Source organism: Taudactylus pleione, unplaced genomic scaffold, assembly GCF_031769625.1.
Source record: "Taudactylus pleione unplaced genomic scaffold, aTauple2 ptg000673l, whole genome shotgun sequence".
NCBI classification, from domain to species: Eukaryota; Metazoa; Chordata; class Amphibia; order Anura; family Myobatrachidae; genus Taudactylus; species Taudactylus pleione.
Window position 1 is genome coordinate 174,753 of NW_028285075.1, and position 23,500 is coordinate 198,252.

The following is a 23,500-nucleotide window of genomic DNA, read 5'->3' on the forward strand; positions in this document are numbered from 1 at the left end:
CGATCCGAGTCCGATCCGAATCAGGCTCGACTTTTCCCGCCTGACTCGGATCTGAAATCGAGGCAAAACGTCATCATCCCGCCTTCCGAGTCTCGCGGGTTTTGGATCCTATATAAGGTACCCACGTCGGCGCCATTTTCTCACTCGGCTGTGGACAGTGAAGAGGGAGGGTGGGAGTTAGGGCTGTGTAGTGTAGTGTAGTGTAGTGCTGCTGTTGTCCACTACTTCAAAGTCCATAGGGGCTGGCTGTGTTGTGCTGTGCTGCTGTTGTTAATAGGGGCTGTGTCCACTACTTCAAAGTCCATAGGGGCTGGCTGGACTGTGTTGTGCAGTCAGTTCTCCATAGGGGCTGTGTCCACTCCAAAGTCCTGTGCAGTGTCCCAGTCCTAAAGAGGTGCTGTAGTGTTGTCCAGGGGGTGCTCTGTCCATCAGGGGTGCTCCCCCCAAGTGCTAAAAAAATAATATATTTTCTGTGTTTGTGAATTGTGTGTGCAGTAGCCGCACGGGCATCAACAAAGTAGTGCCAAGCGTGCGCCTGTGTCATAAGTAAAGGGCCGGCTGGCTTGACCGTTAAAGGGTGCTGTAACCCCCGAAAGTACACTCCAGTCCAAACCAAAAAAAAATTATTTTCTGTGTTTGTGAATTGTGTGCGCAGTAGCCGCACATGCATCAACAAAGTAGTGCCAAGCGTGCGCCTGTGTCATAAGTAAAGGGCCGGCTGGCTTGACCGTTAAGGGTGCTGTAACCCCCGAAAGTACACTCCAGTCCAAACCAAAAAAAAAATTATTTTCTGTGTTTGTGAATTGTGTGCGCAGTAGCCGCACGTGCATCAACAAAGTAGTGCCAAGCGTGCGCCTGTGTCATAAGTAAAGGGCCGGCTGGCTTGACCGTTAAGGGTGCTGTAACCCCCGAAAGTACACTCCAGTCCAAACCAAAAAAAAAATTATTTTCTGTGTTTGTGAATTGTGTGCGCAGTAGCCGCACGTGCATCAACAAAGTAGTGCCAAGCGTGCGCCTGTGTCATAAGTAAAGGGCCGGCTGGCTTGACCGTTAAGGGTGCTGTAACCCCCGAAAGTAAACTCCAGTCCAAACCAAAAAAAAAATTATTTTCTGTGTTTGTGAATTGTGTGCGCAGTAGCCGCACGTGCATCAACAAAGTAGTGCCAAGCGTGCGCCTGTGTCATAAGTAAAGGGCCGGCTGGCTTGACCGTTAAGGGTGCTGTAACCCCCGAAAGTACACTCCAGTCCAAACCAAAAAAAAAATTATTTTCTGTGTTTGTGAATTGTGTGCGCAGTAGCCGCACGTGCATCAACAAAGTAGTGCCAAGCGTGCGCCTGTGTCATAAGTAAAGGGCCGGCTGGCTTGACCGTTAAAGGGTGCTGTAACCCCCAAAGTACACTCCAGTCCAAACCAAAAAAAAATTTATTTTCTGTGTTTGTGAATTGTGTGCGCAGTAGCCGCACGTGCATCAACAAAGTAGTGCCAAGCGTGCGCCTGTGTCATAAGTAAAGGGCCGGCTGGCTTGACCGTTAAAGGGTGCTGTAACCCCCAAAGTACACTCCAGTCCAAACCAAAAAAAATTTATTTTCTGTGTTTGTGAATTGTGCGCGCAGTAGCCGCACGTGCATCAACAAAGTAGTGCCAAGCGTGCGCCTGTGTCATAAGTAAAGGGCCGGCTGGCTTGACCGTTAAAGGGTGCTGTAACCCCCGAAAGTACACTCCAGTCCAAACCAAAAAAAAAATTATTTTCTGTGTTTGTGAATTGTGTGCGCAGTAGCCGCACGTGCATCAACAAAGTAGTGCCAAGCGTGCGCCTGTGTCATAAGTAAAGGGCCGGCTGGCTTGACCGTTAAAGGGTGCTGTAACCCCCAAAGTACACTCCTGTCCAAACCGAAAAAAAATTATTTTCTGTGTTTGTGAATTGTGTGCGCAGTAGCCGCACGTGCATCAACAAAGTAGTGCCAAGCGTGCGCCTGTGTCATAAGTAAAGGGCCGGCTGGCTTGACCGTTAAAGGGTTCTGTAACCCCCAAAGTACACTCCAAACCAAAAAAATATATATTTTCTGTGTTTGTGACTTGTGTGCACTGTGGCTGCACGTGCATCAACAAAGGAGCAGCGCCAAGCGTGCGCCTGTGTCCCATAAGTAAAGAGCCGGCTGGCTCATTTCTTAAAGGGTGGTGTAACCCACAAAGTGCACTACTCTCCAGCAAAAATAAAAAAATATTTTCTGTGTTTGTGTGCGCTTTAGCCGCACGTATATTTATCAATATAACATAAATGTTGGACCAAACTTTCTCTGATAAAAATAAAATAGGGAAAGATCAAGAACCACTTCCTACTAGTGCTGTTGCTGCTGCTGGGAGTTGTTCATCATCCCAGAGAGGAAGTAGGAACATCACTACTTTTACTAAACAATTGACCCTCCAACAGTCCCTAGCGATGAGGATGAAGTACGACAGCAGTCATCCTGAAGCAAAACGTATAACTGAGGCCTTGACTGCTATGTTGGTGTTAGACGTGCGTTCGGTATCCGACATTAGTGCAGTGGGATTTAGACAATTGATGGAGGTAGTGTGTCCTCGGTTCCAAATCCCGTCTAGATTCCACCTGCATCCTCAAAGCAGCAGCGACAAGCGTGCGTCTGTCTGTTAAAGGGTGGTGACACCCTCAAAGTGTGCTACACAAACAATTAAAATATTGTTCTTTTTTTTTCTGTCTTTGTGAAATGTGTGGGCTGTAGCCGCACCTGCATCCTTAAAGCAGCAGCGACAAGCGTGCGTCTGTCTGTTAAAGGGTGGTGACACTCTCAAAGTGTGCTACACAAACAATTAAAATATTGTTCTTTTTTTTCTGTCTTTGTGAATTGTGTGGGCTGTAGCCGCACTTGCATCCTCAAAGCAGCAGCGACAAGCGTGCGTCTGTCTGTTAAAGGGTGTTGTAACTCTCAAAGTGCTCCAAAAAATCAAAAAATTTTTTTTAATGTGTTTGTGACTTGTGTGCGATGTAGCCACACTTGCATCCTCAAAGCAGCAGCGACAAGCGTGCGTCTGTCTGTTAAAGGGTGGTGACACCCTCAAAGTGTGCTACACAAACAATAAAAATATTCTTCTTCTTTTTTCTGTCTTTGTGAATTGTGTGGGCTGTAGCCGCACCTGCATCCTTAAAGCAGCAGCGACAAGCGTGCGTCTGTCTGTTAAAGGGTGGTGTAACTCACGAAGTGCTCCAAAAAATAAAAAACTATTTTTTTAATGTGTTTGTGACATGTGTGCGATGTAGCCGCACTTGCATCCTCAAAGCAGCAGCGACAAGCGTGCGTCTGTCTGTTAAAGGGTGGTGACACCCTCAAAGTGTGCTACACAAACAATAAAAATATTCTTCTTTTTTCTGTCTTTGTGAATTGTGTGGGCTGTAGCCGCACCTGCATCCTTAAAGCAGCAGCGACAAGCGTGCGTCTGTCTGTTAAAGGGTGGTGACACCCTCAAAGTGTGCTACACAAACAATTAAAATATTGTTCTTTTTTTTTCGGTCTTTGTGAAATGTGTGGGCTGTAGCCGCACCTGCATCCTTAAAGCAGCAGCGACAAGCGTGCGTCTGTCTGTTAAAGGGTGGTGACACCCTCAAAGTGTGCTACACAAAGAATAAAAATATTCTTCTTCTTTTTTCTGTCTTTGTGAATTGTGTGGGCTGTAGCCGCACTTGCATCCTCAAAGCAGCAGCGACAAGCGTGCGTCTGTCTGTTAGAGGGTGGTGTAACCCTCAAAGTGTGCTCCACAAACAATAAAAATATTCTTTTTTTTTTTCTGTCTTTGTGAATTGTGTGGGCTGTAGCCGCACTTGAATCCTCAAAGCAGCAGCGACAAGCGTGCGTCTGTCTGTTAAAGGATTACATCGGTGACAGCATCCAAGTAGGCATGTCAGACAGTCCGTACCTGTACTGGCAGGAAAAAGAAGCAATTTGGAGGTCCCTGTACAAACTGGCTCTATTTTACCTGAGTTGCCCCCCCTCCAGTGTGTACTCCGAAAGAGTGTTTAGTGCAGCCGGGAACCTTGTTAGCGAAAGGCGTAGGAGGTTGCTTCCACAAAATGTGGAGAAGATGATGTTCATAAAATGAATGATCAACTCTTCCAGGGAGACCAGCCTCCAGAACGTACAGAGGGACCTGTGGTTCCAGCAGGGACGAATTAATACTCTGTGAGGATGAGGATGTACATAACACTGAAGAGGGTGAGGAATCTGTGGATGAGGAGGATGAGGACGACTTCTTGCCTCCGTAGAGCCAGTTTGTGCAGGGACAGATTAATTGCCAGCTTGTTTTGTGGGGGCCCAAACGAACCAATCATTTCAGCCACAGTTGTGTGGCAGACCCTGGCGCTGAAATGATTGGTTTGTTAAAGTGTGCATGTCCTGTTTATACAACATAAGGGTGGGTGGGAGGGCCCAAGGACAATTCCATCTTGCACCTCTTTTTTTTCTTTGCATTATGTACAGTTTGGGGCCTAGTTTTTCAATGCCATCCTGTCTGCCACTGCAGTTTCACGCCTAGATGGGTCACGTGTTTGTGCCGCCCACTCGTGTCGCTTAGCATAGTCATCCAGCTACCTCGGTGCAACCTTTTGGACATAAAAACACTATTGTGAGGTGTGAGGTATTCAGAATAGACTGGAAATGAGTGGAAATTAAGGTTATTGAGGTTAATAATAGCATAGGAGCAGAAAAACCTACAAATTCTGTGATTTTAGCTGTTTTTTTTGCTTTTTTTCAAAAAAATACAGATCCAAAACACAAAACCCAGAACCCAAAACACGGAAGGGTGGTTTTGGCAAAACCAATCCAGATCCAAAACACGAAGAAAGATCCAGATCCAAAACCAAAACACAAAACACGAAAAGTGGCCGGTGCACACCCCTACTCAATATATACTTTCCCCATTTGATGTCTTTAATAAGAAAAATGTAATGCCTACGAGGCTATGCAGGACTATGTCCTCCTGACATGAATGGCATGGATTTATTTACTGTATCTTGTTAAAAGTTATGAAGTGCGGCTATGAATGAAACTGGCATACCGAAGACATTCATCACTGAGACCTGGCTGCTGTCTCCAGGGAGTAGAAGATAATGAACTCCAATGATCAATCTGCAGCTACTTGGCTGCGGCTTCTGCCAGTTGTAACCGCGCTCTTTCGGATACTGATCAAGAGACGACAACTGCGATCTCGACCTCTGTTGGAATCTACAGCCGCAGCTGTGACAGTATTAGGCAGAGTAGGACTAGGAATGAAAACACCCATCACTGACTAATCCTTTTGTTTTACTGTGTGTTCAGCTCAGAAGAAACTGGGACACTGGTAAGAGCACACATAGACAATTAGCTCGTTCCCCCATAACCCCCAGAGGTGTACAATCCCCCAAATAGCCCACACAAATGAAAATACACAAACAGCAGCGTTTTACTATCACCATATGATCTAATACACAGGTTCCACCCACATGTGATCACTTTGGGCCGCATCTAGCAAGTGCTATTAAACTGCGCATTCGCCATAGCCACAGTCGTTTCTTTATGCCCATCAAAGGGGCGTTTATCTGTGTCAACTGGGCACGCGCACGGAAGAGGGCCATTACGCGGTAGGGTCTTGGGTGCTTCAGGAGCATGTAGCCAGAATTGCGTCCGAGTCATGCGTATGTCGGGGATTTAGTCGGCATTTGGACAGTCCCGACTGTCAGAATCCCGACAGATTGCGGAGGTAAGTATTAGGGTCAGGGGGAGATTTAGGATTAGGGGGAGGGTTAGGGTTAGGCTGCAGGAGGGGAGGGTTAGGGTTAGGCTGCGGGATGTTAGGTTTAGGCTGCGGGACGGGAGGGTTAGGCTGCGGGACGGGAGGGTTAGGGTGAGGCTGAGGGAGGAGGATTAGGATTAGGCTGCGGGACGGGAGGGTTAGGCTGCGGGAGGGTTAGGGTGAGGCTGAGGGAGGAGGATTAGGGTTAGGCTGCAGGACGGGAGGTTTAGGATATGGCTGCAGGATGGGAGGGTTAGGCTGCGGGAGGGTTAGGGTGAGGCTGTGGAAGGAGGGCTAGGGTGAGGCTGTGGAAGGAGGGTTAGGGTGAGGCTGTGGGAGGAGGGTTAGGGTGAGCCTGTGGGAGGAGGGTTAGGGTTAGGCTGTGGAAGGAGGGTTAGGATGCAGGAGGGGAGGGTTAGGATGCGGGAGGGGAGGGTTAGTCTGCGGGAGGGTTAGAGTTAGGCTGCGGGATGGGAGGGTTAGGGTTAGGCTGCGGGAGAGTTACAGTTAGGCTGCGGGACGGGAGTATTAGGGTTAGGCTGCGGGAGGGGAGGGTTAGGCTGTGGGAGGGTTAGAGTTAGGCTGCGGGACGGGACGGGAGTATCAGGGTTAGGCTGCTAGGAGCGTTAGGGTGAGGCTGTGGAAGGAGGGTTAGGGTGAGCCTGTAGGAGGAGGGTTAGGGTAAGCCTGTGGCAGGAGGGTTAGGGTTAGGCTGTGGAAGGAGGGTTAGGGTGAGGCTGTGGAAGGAGGGTTAGGGTGAGGCTGTGGGAGGAGGGTTAGGGTGAGCCTGTGGGAGGAGGGTTAGGGTGAGGCTGTGGAAGGAGGGTTAGGGTGAGGCTGTGGGAGGAGGGTTAGGGTGAGGCTGTGGGAGGAGGGTTAGGTTAGGCTGCGGGAAGGGAGGGTTAGGGATAGGCTGCGGGAGTGTTAGGGTGAGGCTGTGGAAGGAGGGTTAGGGTGAGGCTGTAGGAGGAGGGTTAAGGTAAGCCTGTGGCAGGAGGGTTAGGGTTAGGCTGTGGAAGGAGGGTTAGAGTGAGGCTGTGGGAGGAGGGTTAGGGTGAGGCTGTGGGTGGAGGGTTAGGGTTAGGCTGTGGAAGGAGGGTTAGGGTGAGGCTGTGGGAGGAGGGTTAGGGTGAGGCTGTGGGAGGAGGGTTAGGGTTAGGCTGCGGGAGGGGAGGGTTAGGCTGCGGGAGGGTTAAAGGCTGCAGGACGGGAGTATTAGGGTTAGGCTGCGGGAGGGGAGGGTTAGGCTGCTGGAGGGTTAGAGTTAGGGTGAGGCTGTGGGAGGAGGGTTAGGGTTAGGCTGTGGACGGAGGGTTAGGGTTAGGCTATGGAAGGAGCGTTAGGATGCGGGAGGGGAGGTTTAGGCTGCGGAAGGGTTAGAGTTAGGCTGCGGGATGGGAGGGTTAGGGTTAGGCTGCGGAAGGGGAGGGTTAGGCTGCGGGAGGGTTAGAGAGGCTGCGGGACGGGAGGGTTAGGGATAGGCTGCGGGAGCGTTAGGGTGAGGCTGTGGAAGGAGGGTTAGGGTGAGGCTGTAGGAGGAGGGTTAGGGTAAGCCTGTGGCAGGAGGGTTAGGGTTAGGCTGTGGAAGGAGGGTTAGGGTGAGGCTGTGGGAGGAGGGTTAGGGTGAGCCTGTGGGAGGGGAGGGTTAGGATGCGGGAGGGGAGGGTTAGACTGCGGGAGGGTTAGAGTTAGGCTGCGGGACGGGAGGGTTATGCTGCGGGACAGCAGGGTTAGACTGTGGGACAGGAGGGTTAGACTGCGGGAGGGTTAGAGTTAGGCTGCGGGACAGGAGGGTTAGGGTGAGGCAGCGGGACAGGAGGGTTAGGGTGAGGCAGCAGGACAGGAGGGTTAGGCTGCGAGAGGGTTAGAGTTAGGCTGCGAGATGGGAGGGTTAGGGTGAGGCAGCGGGACAGGAGAGTTAGGGTGAGGCTGCGGGATAGGAGGGTTAGGCTGCGGGACGGGAGGGTTAAGGTGAGGCAGCGGGACAGGAGGGTTAGGCTGCGGGACAGGAGGGTTAGGCTGCAGGACAGGAGGGTTAGGGTGAGACAGCGAGACAGGAGGGTTAGGTTGCGGGAGGGTTAGAGTTAGGCTGTGGGATGGGAGGGTTAGGGTGAGGCAGCGGGACAGGAGGGTTAGGTTGCGGGAGGGTTAGAGTTAGGCTGCGGGACAGGAGGGTTAGGCTGAGGGAGGGTTAGAGTTAGGCTGCGGGACGGGAGGGTTAGGGTGAGACAGCGGGACAGGAGGGTTAGCTTGCGGGAGGGTTAGAGTTAGGCTGCGGGACGGGAGGGTTAGGGTTAGGCAGCGGGACAGGAGGGTTAGGCAGCGGGACAGGAGGGTTAGGCTGCAGGAGGGTTAGAGTTATGTTGCAGGACGGGAGGGTTAGGGTGAGCAGCGGGACAGGAGGGTTAGAGTTAGGTTGCAGGACGGGAGGGTTAGGGTGAGCAGCGGGACAGGAGGGTTAGGCTGAGGGAGGGTTAGGGTGAGGCTGCGGGAAGGGAGGGTTATAATACTTACAGAAATCTGTTGGGATTCTGACTGTCAGGATGCCGCTGTCAGTATTCTGACAGTTGCCATCCTGACCATCGGGATCCCATTCCCAACCCGTACGTCGAGTGGATGCCATTTTCGATCGCACTCCTTGCACCTAGTATGGGTTGGTGTAAGAGCTAATGCCAGTTATGACAGGTGCGCTAGCAGACAGAGGGATGTGGGCGGCGCAGTCGCAGTTCGGTGCGCAGGTGGATAATCAGGCCCTGTGGTGCAATGATGCAAACTATCATGAAATGTGAGGGATCTATGTGAAAGATCTATGAGTTATTATGATCTGGGAACATTTATAAAGACTATAATAGTGACCTTACCTGGAGGTCATCCATATGTTGTAAGCAGTCATCATTCTCTATGTTTTCTCTGTATGACAGCAGCTCTGCATCCACCATCTCCCTTTCAGACATCATTAAAACATTCATCTGCTCCCTCTGACGCAGCCTGTGCCCCACAACGTCCCTCCCCAGTCCTGTTGGCTTTGAGGTGCCAGTCACCTGCGCGGCGGCAGAAACCCCCAGGTAGAGCTCTTTCGGGCTCCATTTCATGGTTGCTGGAGCTCTGTACCCGGACGTGTCCGGAGTGCGCTGAGGAAGGTCCCTGGGGAAGTGGAGCATTTCCTCAGCGTGGGCAGCATCAGACAATGGCTGTTTGGAGATGGAACTCTGCTTCCAGTGAGACGGTTGCTCCAGGCTTAGAGCTGTCGGTATAACCTTCTCCTGCCTGACCTGGAAGTATTCAGGGTTCAATTTGTGTTTTTTAGCAGCTGGGTAATCTTTCGGGGTTTCAGTGCTGTAGTAATTAGAGGGTTCAGATCTTGGTCTTCTTAATTCTGTAAAAACCAGAAAAAAATCATAAGTATCAATGTAACAGTATATATATAAAAACCTCACACATGGACACAATGAAAATTTGCCTAAAGCCGAGGAGGCATAATAAAACAGTCCTGATTTTAAAAATTCAGTCCTCGCAACTGCCCAAACCACACAACTGTTGCACAGATGTCAGTCATGAACGCCCGCTTGTTCTTTGCACGATGTGCAATTGCCTGTACTCACGGTTGTGTTGCGGTAAGTAATTACATATTTGTAGGCGTAATGACATTGAAGCTAATTTAATCAGCTCTTATGCAATCCTCATTATTATTATCCTTTATTTATATGGCGCCAAAAGTGTTCCAACCGCCTTACAAAGTACATAAACAAATCATTTGACAACTGACTTACAGTACAAAATAGGACAAGGACATGGGTAATATACAATGCTACATTTCTGACCATAACACCTAGATATGAAACAGAGCGTAAGCGACCAAGTGTTAGGTGTTGGGGAGTAAGAAGTAGGTGAAAGTTAAGTAAGGCGAAGCACAAGAGGGTAGAGGCCCTGTTCGTAAGAGCTTACATTCTAAAGGAGAGGGGCAGACAGACAGGTGTGACACAGGTGGGGTAAACAGGGAGGAAGGAGAATGTAGCAGCAGGTTAGGATGGCAGCTGGAAGGCTTTGATGAAGTAGTGGGTCTTGAGAGCACGTTTGAAGGATTGTAAAGAGGAGGAGAGTCCTTACTATTTTGCGCTGTTCTCATAGGCAAACGCAGGGGGGGTTTCCGTCTGCCTGGAAACCCCCCTCCCCAGCCCACACCATGACCGCAATAGAAATAGTAATATAATAGATTGTTACTAGTGCTTCATGTTCTTCTCAGTACCACAAATGAAATTATTACACACAATACACTTGGTACGACGCTTATTAAAGCTGGGTAAGTATTAATTCTGCCCTCTTCATTGACAGGCCACACTCGCTCTAAAATTAAGCATTTGGAAACCCCCCTAGGGAAATCCTGCGTTTGCCACTGGTTCTGCCCGTATCACTAGGAAGTGGTCAGGATGTAGAAGGGCGAGCCATTCTCCGTAGGGTCTATGGAGACTCTCCAAAATTCGGGTGTCCCCCAAATGTTCCAGGAAAGTAGGCAAGTGTGATATATAGATATTTCTAGGCAGGCGTTAAACTTGTCACACTCAAGCCGGCTCTGACAATCACACTGACGGTGACAGGATCTTTCCAGCAGAAGCTGGTGTCTATCAATATTAATCCATCTGTTTAGCTCACAACATCCCAAATGTCAAAAGTCCAAGCAGTCTAGACAGCTGACCATCCCCTAGAATTCTGATTATCCGTCCTAAGGGGTTCTATCTGCAGTGAATGGAATTGCAAAGCCGCAAATAAGGGGCTTTGCAATTCCGTCCTGCTAAAATTGTAATGCTGCAATAGGCGTCTGAAGTGAAGAGGCGCCTCCTGTCAGCGTACGCGATTCCAGCGCTGCGACCGAGATTGCAGCCTGAGACCACCATCGTGACCATCAGCTTACGCAGGCTGGCCTGGCTTGCGAGGCGGGAACCTAGGTCGTCAGCCAGGCTGAGGCATGGGGGTCCTGAGTGTGATCTCGCAGGACCTGTTCTGCGCATGTGCGGATTCCCAATAATGGCGAATCTGCGTAAAAACTTGAAAGTGCGTCTCCTGAATCAGCCCCTAAATCCGGTCAGTTAGCTTCTGCTACATTAGCAACATTATTTAGCTTCCATCCATCTTCAGGTGACCCATGATTACTGAGAGGCAATAACAGGACGTATGGCGTGACAAAGCGTCAGGAACAGGCTCCTACTTGGCGCAGACATTCCCGTTACAAGTCATTAGAAAACATTTTGCTGACTCGGAATAAAAGGACGGAGCAGATGCTGTTTGGTAATTAACCAAAAGTTGTAACGTGACATTTTTCTATTCCAGGTAACGGTTTTATATGTCTCCATTTACATTTTACTACAGCCCATAAATGTAATGTTCCTAGGCGCTCGCACCAGCGGAAACTCTGCTGAGAATGTTCTCTCGGCTCAGTCCTGCAACGTCTTAGATAAATAAGTTACACAAAGCTGGTGTTTTACGAGTACAGAAAATAAAAGGCCGCAGCCAAGGGATGTAGTCTGGATGCCGACGGTCTAAATGCCGACTGCCGGCTTCCAGACTTTCTAATCCCGGCGTGGTACTAATGACAGGCGTCGAAAACTCGACGCCTGTCATTAACCATAAACGCATACCGAACGAAGGTAAGCCGGGCGTCGGCTGCGGATAGCCGCGGGGGGGGGAGGGATAGGTTTAGGGCTCCTGGGGGGACCTATTGTTAGGCACCCCCCCCGGGAGGGTTAGGTTTAGGCTAGGGGAAGGGGGGTTAGGGTTAGGCACCCCCCTGGGGGACTTAGGTTTAGGCTGCGGGGAAGGGGGGTGTAGGTATAGGCACTTAGAGGGGGGGATTAGGATTAGGCACTTGGGGGGGGGGAGTTTAGGGTTAGGCACCCCTAAGGTAGGGTTAGGGGGGGGAAATTAGGTTAGTGATACTTACCTTAGGGACAATCGGGATCTTCACCCTTGCCGGGCTGCCGCTGTCGGGATTTGAACCGCCGGCCGGCGGTAATACCTGCTACACCCCGCAGCCAATAGTGCCCCCAATGTACGTGAGAGGGAAGAGGAGAGAGAGGTGCAGCCTGGGACTGTTAGACGTATCTGCGATCCTGGTGAACGGAACCTGGGAGGACGTGCTCCTGTTTTATGTGATCAAACTACTCCCAAAGCAATGTATTTAGTTGCCATTAGAGTTATCCTCTGCTGTCACTTTTGCATCGGAGAATTCTTACCTGCATTGGCATTGGAAATGATGGTTACTCCTTTCTGAGCCTCTTGGGGGATGATGGCCTCACTTTGCCACTGGGTTAACCAACTGTCTGCATTGGCCTCGGGGCTTTGCGAGCACTGCAGCCTGGTATTTTGCCCCAGCTGGGATTGTTCCTCCCTTTGTAATTGCTCCAGACACTCGGCAAGTTTCACATGGCCCCGGGAACGTGCGATGGACAGAGGTAGCCGGCCAAGAGAGTCGGGGATGGAGATAGCCCGTCGGTCCCATTTATACAGCACCACAGCAGCCTCCGTGTGACCCAATGCGCATGCCCACATCTGGGAATACAAGGAGATGATACTGGTTTAAGCCTTAGGACTATTTTCTGTATGTCGGAACTGCAAATAATGTCGGTTATATTGGCATATGTATGGAATAATCTATCAGCTAGTTTAGCATCTATGGAGTTCTGTGACCAAATAAAGTTATAAGGCCCCTTGTCAGATACTGGTCGATTGGTCAACAATGGAAATGTTGACATTGAGAAGGTCGACACATTCTGAGTGTCGATAGTAAAATGGTCGACATAGCCAAAAAAAAAACGCCCTTTAACATGTCTACACATGTTTTTATCATGATTTTTACAGTGAGGGATGAGTTTAGGCTTAATAATAATATATGTATCGACATGTTAAATGTCGACCTTTTGACTATGTCGATCATTTCACTGTCATCCTAAATACATGTCTACAGAATGATGATTAACCTAATAAACATGTCTACCTTTTTACGGTTGACATTCAGAACCAGTCGACCTTCTGGTGTCGACTTGGCTGTTGTTTGTCTAGCTCTTGGAGGAGACTTGTAATATGCTTATAATCTACAGCAACATTTCCATTTTTTATTATTTATTGATATCATCTATTCTCATTATTTCAGGCACACTGAGTTGTCAACTAATTTCCAGGGACAGTCCCAGGTTTTTAAAGATTTGTACATGTAAATTTGTATTGTGGCAAATGTCCTTAATTCCACCATGTTGGGTGCATGGATGAACCTCTTTGACAGGTTTGGGCCCCCAAGCAGGCCTGAATTCATATACTTAGTACCAGAGCCCCAATGCACCCTATCTGCACCCCTGACAGTGCAATTCCTATTATATATATATATATATATATATATATATATACACACACACTATATATATATATATACACACACACTATATATATATATATATATGTATATATATATATATACGCACGCAGTATATATATATATATATATATATATATATATCGCTATCTCTTTTGGTCAGGCTCTATAACATAATAAATATTAAAGTTGAGGTTATAGAAATCAAATTAATCACAATCTGACCATTCAGTGTACATGTCATATGCAGATTATAAGACGGGCTGATCTGCAATGTGTCCATCTATAGTGTACTGCACTGTTCCAGTGTATCGTGTAGTTAACGTGCTCTTACCAGGGGAGTACACGAAAAATGATCAACGTTTAAGGGATCGACCTCCAATTCCAAATCAATACTGTCAGCATGCTTTGTCCTAAAAAAGACAGAGTTATATTATCACTTCTTGGTTATTCATTATTTAGTGTCTTTGTTTACAGAAAAAGTGGAATAGCCTCATGGCAGTTGTGGTCTCATACAGTAAAATAATGCTTGAATGCATGGGACAAACCAAAAGCTATTGGTAACACTAAAATAAAATATTAAGAAAGCAAAATACATTACTATCATACTTTGATATCATTTCTGTAAACATACAATACTGATATATTAAGATTAATTTTAATAACTAATTTTCAGAACTAATATTCATTATATGTTAATGTTAAATAAACTAGGTTGATGTACTGTACTAGAGATCAGCACTTACAGAGTATCCCTCTAGGTGGCAGTAGCAGAACCAAAATGATATGTTATAGGGACACAGACATTTTTGTAAATAAAAGTGCCTGGTGCTCAAAAAAAAACCCAACCTGCGTTTAGCAGCTGCTTTGCCTACTTATTACTTAATAACAGAAATAATTGAACAAGTGCTCACTGTAGAGACAACAGAGCATGTAGTACACTAGTACACCTGGATTAAACTAATATTTTAATTGTTTCTTTTCTTTCCTCCATACTATCATACTTTGATCCAGCAATCTGCTCTGGAACCTGATTGATTAAGAGTGTATTGCAAATAGCAGGAGAATGTCGCTTATGCAGCAAATAACTACTGTGCAAACAATGGAGAAGCCACAGGAATAGCAGCAGTAGCAATTAGTCCTGGGACCCAGCTGTGTTTTCCTATATGCTACACTGGCTAAAGGCCCCCATACATCAGAGATTGTTTGCAGCAATCGTGCAATTTGCAATCGATTGTGTATAAAAATATTTCCCTTTTTCAATCGATTGCAGATTTGCCACAATCGATTAAAAATTGGAAATATTTTTATACACAATCGATTGCAAATTGCACGATTGCTGCAATCAATCTCTGATGCATCTCTGTGCCTTTAGAGCACAGATTTTCAAACTCAGTCCTCAGGACCCCAAACAGTGCATGTTTTCCAGGTCTTCTCACAGAATCGCAAGTGAAATAATTAGCTCCACCAGTGGATCTTTTAAAGTGTGTCAGTGAGTAATGACTACACCTGTGCACCTGCTGGGTGACCTGGAAAACGTGACCTGTGTGGGGTCCTAAGGACTTGGCTTGAGAACCACTGATCTAGAGCATCAAAGGAATAAACAATAGGTAAGATAGAACAGCTATGAGGGGGACAGACAAGGGAGCAGAGGCAACAGGCATATGGGGAACAGGCATGAGGGGCACATACAAGGGAGCAGGGGGAACAGGCATGAGGGAAACAGGCAACAGAGCAGGAGGAACAGGCAAGAGGGGGCCAGACAAGTGACCAGGGGAAACAGGCAGGGCCGGTGCTTCCACTAGGCAAGCTTAGGCAGCTTCCTAGGGGCGCCGGCCACTAGAGGGCGCTTCTCAGTCCGCCTACGGAGGGTGCAGGATGCGCGGTTGCTATGGGATGCAGCGATCGCACCCCCTGCATCCTCCATTTGCCGGGAGTCCGCTGAGATTGTGTTACCAGCGGGCGCCCGGCTCCTCTCTCCCTCAGTCCCCCCCGGCGCCAGTGGCAGCCGGAAGACGGAGCTCACTCCTGAGCTCTGGCTTCCGGGTCCCGCAGTGCACTATGGGAATGACATCATGACGTCACTCCCATAGTTCCGAAGAGCGGGCGCCGGGGACGGACGGCTGCAGTGTCTGGAGCTGGGTTTAAGGTAAGTATTTTATTTTATTTTTGTGAATGTGTGTGTGCGTTAGGGGGTGGGGGCACTACAGGGCCATACTATTGGGGGCACTACAGGGGCATCATATGGGGGCACTACAGGGGCCATACTATTGGGGGCACTACAGGGGCATCATATGGGGGCACTATTTGGAGCACTACTACAGGGGCCCTTACTATTGGGGGCACTTCATGGGGCATCATATGGGGGCACTATAGGGAGAATTACTACAGGGGCCCTTACTACTGGGGGCACTTCAAGGGGCCCTTACTACTGGGGGCACTGCAGGGAGCATTACTACTGGGAGCACTGCAGGGAGCATTACTACTGGGGGTACTTCAAGGGGCCCTTACTACTGGGGGCACTGCAAGGGAATTACTACTGGGGGCACTGCAGGGAGCATTGCTACTGGGGGCACTGCAAGGGCATTACTACTGGGGACACTGCAGGGGCCCTTACTACTGGGGGCACTGCAGGGAGAATTACTACTGGGAGCACTGCAAGGGCATTACTACTAGGGGCACTGCATGGGCCCTTACTACTGGGGGCACTGCAAGGGCATTACTACTGGGGGCACTGCAGGGAGCATTACTACTGGGGGCACTTCATGGGGCATCATATGGGGGCACTATAGGGAGAACTACTACAGGGGCCCTTACTACTGGGGGCACTTCAAGGGGCCCTTACTACTGGGGGCACTGCAGGGAGCATTACTACTGGGGGCACTGCAAGGGCATTACTACTGGGGGCACTGCAAGGGCATTACTACTGGGGGCACTGCAGGGAGCATTACTACTGGGGGCACTGCAGGGGCCCTTACTACTGGGAGCACTGCAGGGAGCATTACTACTGGGGCACTGCAGGGAGCATTACTACTGGGGGCACTGCACGGAGAATTACTACTGGGGGCACTGCACGGAGAATTACTACTGGGGGCACTGCAGGGAGCATTGCTACTGGGGGCACTGCAAGGGCATTACTACTGGGGGCACTGCAGGGGCCCTTACTACTGGGGGCACTGCAGGGAGAATTACTACTGGGAGAACTGCAAGGGCATTACTACTAGGGGCACTGCATGGGCCCTTACTACTGGGGGCACTGCAAGGGCATTACTACTGGGGGCACTGCAGGGAGCATTACTACTGGGGGCACTTCATGGGGCATCATATGGGGGCACTATAGGGAGAACTACTACAGGGGCCCTTACTACTGGGGGCACTTCAAGGGGCCCTTACTACTGGGGGCACTGCAGGGAGCATTACTACTGGGGGCACTGCAAGGGCATTACTACTGGGGGCACTGCAGGGAGCATTACTACTGGGGGCACTGCAGGGGCCCTTACTACTGGGAGCACTGCAGGGAGCATTACTACTGGGGGCACTGCAGGGAGCATTACTACTGGGGGCACTGCACGGAGAATTACTACTGGGGGCACTGCACGGAGAATTACTACTGGGGGCACTGCAGGGAGCATTACTACTGGGGGCATTGCAGGGGCATTACTACTGGGGGCACTGCAGGGAGCATTACTACTGGGGGCAACACAACTGGGGGCATTTCAGGGGCCCTTACTACTGGGGGCACTGCAGGGGGACTCATGCCTTTAATTTGGGTCATGTGAATATTATTAGGGCGCTGTGTAAGTGTGTATGAGCTGGGCGGAGGGTTTGGGGGAAAACAGGGGCGGCATTGTGAAGGGGGAACAGGCAAGAGGGGGGCAGACAAGGGAACATGCATGAGGGGAATAGGCAAGAGACCAGGGGGAACGGGCATGATATGGACAGACAAGGGAACAGGCATGAGGGGGACAGACAAGGGAACAGGCAAGAGACCAGGGGGACAGGCATGAGGGGCACATACAAGAGACCAGGGGGACAGGCATGAGGGGCACATACAAGAGACCAGGGGGACAGGCATGAGAGGCACATACAAGAGACCAGGGGGACAGGCATGAGGGGCACATACAAGAGACCAGGGGGACTGGCATGAGGGGCACATACAAGGGAGCAGGGTGAACAGGCATGAGGGGGACAGACAAGAGCAGACCCTCCAACATGACCCCTTCAGCCAGGTACAAGATGCTCTGTTCCTGGATTTCCCATTTAAATTATGATTGCTGCCACCTTTGTTGAAACACCCTTCTTATCACTGACTTTTAGTTCAGCACAGGTGACTGCAATTATAAGTTAGGTGGGTAGTCCAGGAGCAGAGCATTGTGTACCTGGTGGAAGGAGTCATGTTGGAGGGTAGGCAAGGGACGAGGGGGAACAGGCATGAGGGGGACAGACAAAAGACCAAGGGGAACAGGCAAGAGATGAAAGGGAACAGGCATGAGGGGAACAGAAAATATACAAAGATCAACAGTCATGGGGGGAGGGGGGGCAGACATGTAACCAGGGGGAGAAGACATGAGAGGAACAGACAAGAGGCCAGGGGCTATAGGCACAAGGGGGGCAGACAATGGACCAGGAGGGAACATGAGGGGACAGACAAGAGACAAGGGAGGAACTGACTCATAACCACCATTGGCCCCAGTGCCCTTTATTTGCTCCTCTGTGTTCAGTAGGGTATGTTGAAATTTTGGATGGCATAAGTGTACAACCTGTAACCATGGCAACACTACAGCCGGGCAGACCATGAAATACTGCAGCTCCTTCCCGAGAAGCTTTTATTACTTTATAAAATCCAGGGACACAGATTAAAAATGGGAGAACCTGACAAACGCAGAATAGCAAATATTTCCTCTGCGACAATCTCAGGCGAGAAACTGAAGCTGCAGTTGTGATAATTGCCCTCCAGACATTTACAATATTCTCCTTGGGAGCAGTAGATAGCCGGAAAACAAGCGCACAACTACATTACATGTCATTACCAAGGTTTAATCTACATCTGGATACATACTCCTGATACATACATCTACTATTATGCACCAGGCTGGGTACACATCAGAACAATGTGCAAACAACGCGATAGTCGTTCCAAATTCCCTGCATCCCAGAACAAACGACCGTACACACTATACGATTTATCATGTTGGAGCATTGTATCCGATTAGTCTCCTCTCCTGTACACACTGTGCAATCATCGTGCAGATCACTGACAGTTCAGAGGAAAGATTGGACCGATATATCTTGTGGTCTTCCAGATGGTTGTACACACGGGACCTCATTCAGAGTCTCTCGCTAGCGCTGTGCACTCGCAAGCGGCCCGATGGTTTGTGTACGCGCATGCGCACGTTTCGTTCTGCGCATGCACGAACTACTCAGTGCGATCGCAGGCCGCTCGCTCGCCCAGCAAAGACAGCTCAGTGGAATGAGTGACAGGAGAGGCCATTTGTGGGTGGTAACAGGGGAAGGACACTAATAACGGGGGTGTGGAGGTGCGAACGCAGGCGTGCCTGAGTGTTTCAACGCCGTGTTAGAGTCGTGCATAATTAACAGGCAGCGTCATAGTACACGTCACATGCCGTTTTTTTTACACTGAAGTCCTCGCAGTGCTTGCGGTAGGGTAAGGCAACCACAAGCGCTGCGATCGCTTCCGATTGTCCTCGATGTACCAATGTTTTAATACACTTCCTGGAGATGACGTGTGCTGGTGGGCGGCTCAACCTGTGCGATTGGGCGTACGCTGGCCGCTCGCTAAGATGTTGGGCGTGCTTATGCCTTGGCGAGCGATCACTTCCCGTGGCGTCACTTTGACAAATCTACATACGCTGGGGGCGAGCGATCGCATCTAGCGAGAGACTCTGAATGAGGCCCACTGCATGATTTGCTCAACATCATTAAAGATATCTTCTCATCTGACGTGCAGCACAGCAGATGAGAAAATGCGATGGACGACGCATGTGAGCGCGCGATTGTGCGCACACATTAGACGATATGTCGTACCAATTCGCCTCAAAGTGACAAATGTGTACACCCACTAAAACATGACTTCTCCATAGTGGTAACATGATTAAATTGCAAATAAAGATTGAACAGGAAATGGGAAGATCCTACATGAATATAATAAAAAGGGTATCTAGAAGATTACACTGTCATAAGAACTCCTACGCATCAAAGTCTCAACTCAGACACATCTTCACAGTTACGCTGACAACATAACATTTGATTTTACTTGTACTTGCAAAGCCACATCATGCCTTCTATATCTCTGTATATATCTGCAAAACCTTGCTGCTATTCCTAATCTCTTTAATAGGGTTCTTGCTAAGCTACTCCATGCATACATGAGGTCCTAGACATTTATTACTACACCTCCATCGTAGACAGGTGACGGGTACAGACCCCCTGTCGTAGACAGGTGACGGGTACACGACAGGTGCCAACATACTTTCAGGAATATATTTCTGATGGACCCTAACTCATTAAATACATGTGTTATTAGAATACACTTCTTTGCCTTAAAACGGAGAAAGAACAAATTAGTTAGATCATTTCTAAACATGGAGAGGGGGGCGGCACATCTTTGCAGCACCCCGATGGTTCCTCTGTTGTCTGGGAGAGCAATTACAACTAAATTAGCGGCCACAGTACTTATTGCACATATCCTGCATAACGGCTCTTTCTAGGACACTCCCATACATCACTGAGGCAGTGACCCTTACCTCCACTTAATTAGGGTCTGAATGAGGGAGGCGTATCCTTGCGCAGCAGCGAGGTGCAGCAGGGTCATTCCTCTGAATGTCTTGGAATGAATTAGGTGCTTGGATTTCGCCCAGCAGGCCCGGCTCATCATCTTCTCACACACGACCACTACACGGCTCTCAAAGCAGCTTCCTATGGATCCAGCTCCTACTGCGCACTGCAAAGCGAGAGCACAGGTGCCAAGTCTCATCAACCTTTCTATTATACAACAAGGTGCTAGCAGCACTACCAGGTCCTTTTACCTGTAGAACCATGGGGGAAGGAAGCTACACCCTTGTATGCGCCTGTACTGGGGAATTCTGAATACCACCAGCAGTATTTAGGGTTGTCAGAGAGGAATAATCATCTGCTCAGCTTCCGTCTGACAACCACAAATACTAATAAGATATCCAATCTGTTATGCCAAAAGAATGACTAGTTGCAGGCAACAGTTGGGGTGAGTATCTCATGGAGTGTCGAGGTCCCTGGCATGTGACCCCCTACCAAAATGCTAGATGCCATAAATTACCCTTATTTCCAGGAGGTCCCCTATAAGCATGGTCAGCATTACAACTTTTATTTTTGTGTTTAACTGCCCATGTTGTCACGCAATCTTATAGTGACCTAGGAGTAGATCGCAGAGAACTTCTAAAAGAGACAACATAGAGGTATTTCCCATAGTAACCAATCAGTCTAGAAAGTACTAGATAAATACTGAATAATTGTTATCTCTAACCCTCTCTCTCTAGAGCCTAAACCTAACCTACCCCTTTAGTGCCTAACTCTAACCCTCCCCCTTAGTGCCTAAACCTAACCCTCCCCCTAGTAGCTAACCCTAACCCTCCCCCTAACCCTAGAACTTATCTTTGAATCGCCTGCATCCTCAGTGGCGTAACTACTGCCCCCGCAGCCCCCGCGGTGGCTTGGAGGCGCCGGGTAGCTTGGGGGCAGTGGTTACGCCACTGCAACTGTGAGCGCTGGTGTCTGAAGCCTCCGATCACTTCAGAGGCCAGCGTTCCCAGTAATGCAGTGCGCGGGTGACGTCATGACGTCACCCGCGACCTGGGGAAACTGTGCGGCCGCGTCTGCTGGATCTATTTAGATCTAGTCAGTGGGAGAGACGGCCCGGATGACAGCGCGCGGAGTCAGGTAAGTACGTGGGGGGGGGGGAGTTTTGGGGAGGCCACAACTACAGGGGGCACCACTTGAGGGGCACTACTAAAAGGGGCACAACTACTGAGAGCACTACTAAAAGGGGCACAACTACAGGGGGCACTACTAAAAGGGGCACAACTACAGGGGGCACTACTAAAAGGGGCACAACTATAGGGGGCACAACTACAGAGGGCACAACTACGGAGGGCACTACTACAAGGGGCACAACTAGGAGGGGCACAACTACAGGGGACACTACTAAAAGGGGCACAACTACAGGGGGCACTATTAGAAAGGGCACAACTACAGAGGGCACTACTTGAAGGGGCACAACTACAGGGGGCACTGCATATGGGCACAACTACAGTGGGCACTACTTTAATGGGCACAATTACAGGGGCCCCTGCCTAATGAGCACTACTACAGGGGGCATTGCATAAGGGGCACTATTACAGGGAGCATTGCATATGGGGCACTACTACAGGGGGCCCTGCATAATGGGCACTATTACAGGGGGCATTGAATAAGGGGCACTAGTATAGGGGGCATTGCATTTTGGGGCACTAGTATAGGGGGCATTGCATTTTGGGGCACAACTGCAGGGGGCACTGTTTAAGGGGCACTAACTTGATACACGCAGTTTACAGGTTATAAACTATGTTCTCAATAATCTGGTATACACGGACATAAAAACTGTGCAACCTGTCTTGAGCTGAGGTGACAAACTGGCAGGAGCAGAGAGGAGGGTTGGTGAAGTAGATCTGTCAGGGTGGGATGTAATGGGCATTACTGTTTGGCATAATGTGTATTGCATTACTGTGTGCACAATTTGCTATTAGGGGCATTTTTGTGTGGCATAACGTGTAAGGGGCATTACTGTGTTGCATAATATGTTGTATGTGGCATTACAGTGTGGCATAATGTGAAATAGGGGCATTACAGCGTGGCATAAATTTGCTATAAGGGCATTACTGTATGTCATTATGGGTTATACGTGGCATTATTGTGTGGCATGTGTAACGGGCATTGCTGTTTGGCATAATGTGTTGTAAGGGGCATTCCAGTGTGGCACACTGTGTTATAAGTTGCATTACTTAGTTTGTCATAATGTGTAAGGCACATTACTGTATCATGTAACCACACAAATTAAATGTCATCTTTGGGTGTGTTTGATCTTTGGGGGGGGGGGCGCATGAAACTCTTTTGGCATGGGGGAGCAAAATTTATAGTTACGCCACTGTGCATCCTGGCTGTCGGGATTATAACTACAGCCCAAATCTACTCTACAATCTTATAACTACAACAGTTTATTTTCAGATATTTTGTTAATATATCAAATGTGTAAAAGAAAAAGTGCATTTATTAGGAAAAACAGTTTGTAATAGAGAGAGAGAGAGAGAGAGAGAGAGAGAGAGAGAGACTGCTTAGGGTTACAAGTATATTGAAACAATACTGGACACGTTTGCTAAACACAGACCCTTGTGTAAAACGCGTATGCGGGACAGGTGGTTTAGGTAACACCTACTTGTGCTTGGCTCCCCCCACTGTGGGCTCCGCCTCCATTGCCTCCGCCCACATTTTGCTTGTGCTGTTGGGAACCTGTCATCTCAGCCATTCTCCTCTCCATTTGCTCCAACCGTTCCAGGATCGACATTCTAAACTGGTTATCTGGAGACAGTGGAAGAACACAATCCTTTTAGGTATTCTCAAAGCAATCATAGCAGCAAGTGCACTTTACACAGTATCATTAAGTAAAACACAAGTGAAAGTTTTTGTTGCAGGTGAAGAAAGTGGAATATTCAGCAGTACAAAGCAGCCCATGAGAATCTATATTAAGGGCCATTTTCAATTTGGAGTGAAATGTCGGAATCGGCAATAGTTTATTTTCGCCATTTTCGCCTATTTCAAGTTTTGCTGGCGAAAAAAAGTGCAGAATTGGGGTTTAGGGGTGCAGGCTTAAAAAAATTAGCCTGCACCCCTGGGAATGTCCCCTAAAAAAGATATGTGTAGAAAAAAAAAAAAAATCAAGACACCCCCAAAAAAATGACCTTTAAATTTGGGGTGATAAAAAAAATACAGAAAACACTTATAAAAAAGCCAAATTAAATCCAGAGGGTTCCCTTATATGCGGCAGGTGTTTTCTTCATTACCGGAGTAGCGGCAGATGCATTTTTTTAAGAATTTTTTAAAATAATTTTAGGACTTTAAAATATGCCTGCACCCATTTTCATGTACCCCAAATTTGATGGAACAAGTTATTTGTCCAAAAAAAAAAACCTAAGTGCTATTCTTCACCACTTCTTCAATAGCCGCATTTATGCACCTGCCGCGGCTATTACAATCCCCGACTTCCTTCAGCAGGCTAAAATGGGGGTACCCATAGTGAACCCCCATGTCTGGACATCTTTAGGGGGGACCCA

The 23,500-nt window shown here is 48.8% G+C and overlaps 1 protein-coding gene across 1 annotated transcript in view; it reads right to left on the reverse strand.

The window, feature by feature from the left end:
- Positions 1 to 23,500, reverse strand: part of CAMTA1 (calmodulin binding transcription activator 1) — a 1,701,345-nt gene that overhangs the window by 77,979 nt on the left and 1,599,866 nt on the right. The window contains exons 11-15 of the mRNA XM_088455852.1: positions 22,606 to 22,748; positions 19,907 to 20,103; positions 13,477 to 13,555; positions 12,010 to 12,325; positions 8,644 to 9,158 (exon numbers count right to left, since the gene is read on the reverse strand). Of these exons, the coding sequence (XP_088311978.1) occupies positions 8,644 to 9,158; positions 12,010 to 12,325; positions 13,477 to 13,555; positions 19,907 to 20,103; positions 22,606 to 22,748 (1,250 nt within the window). The remainder of the gene's footprint in view (positions 1 to 8,643; positions 9,159 to 12,009; positions 12,326 to 13,476; positions 13,556 to 19,906; positions 20,104 to 22,605; positions 22,749 to 23,500) is intronic.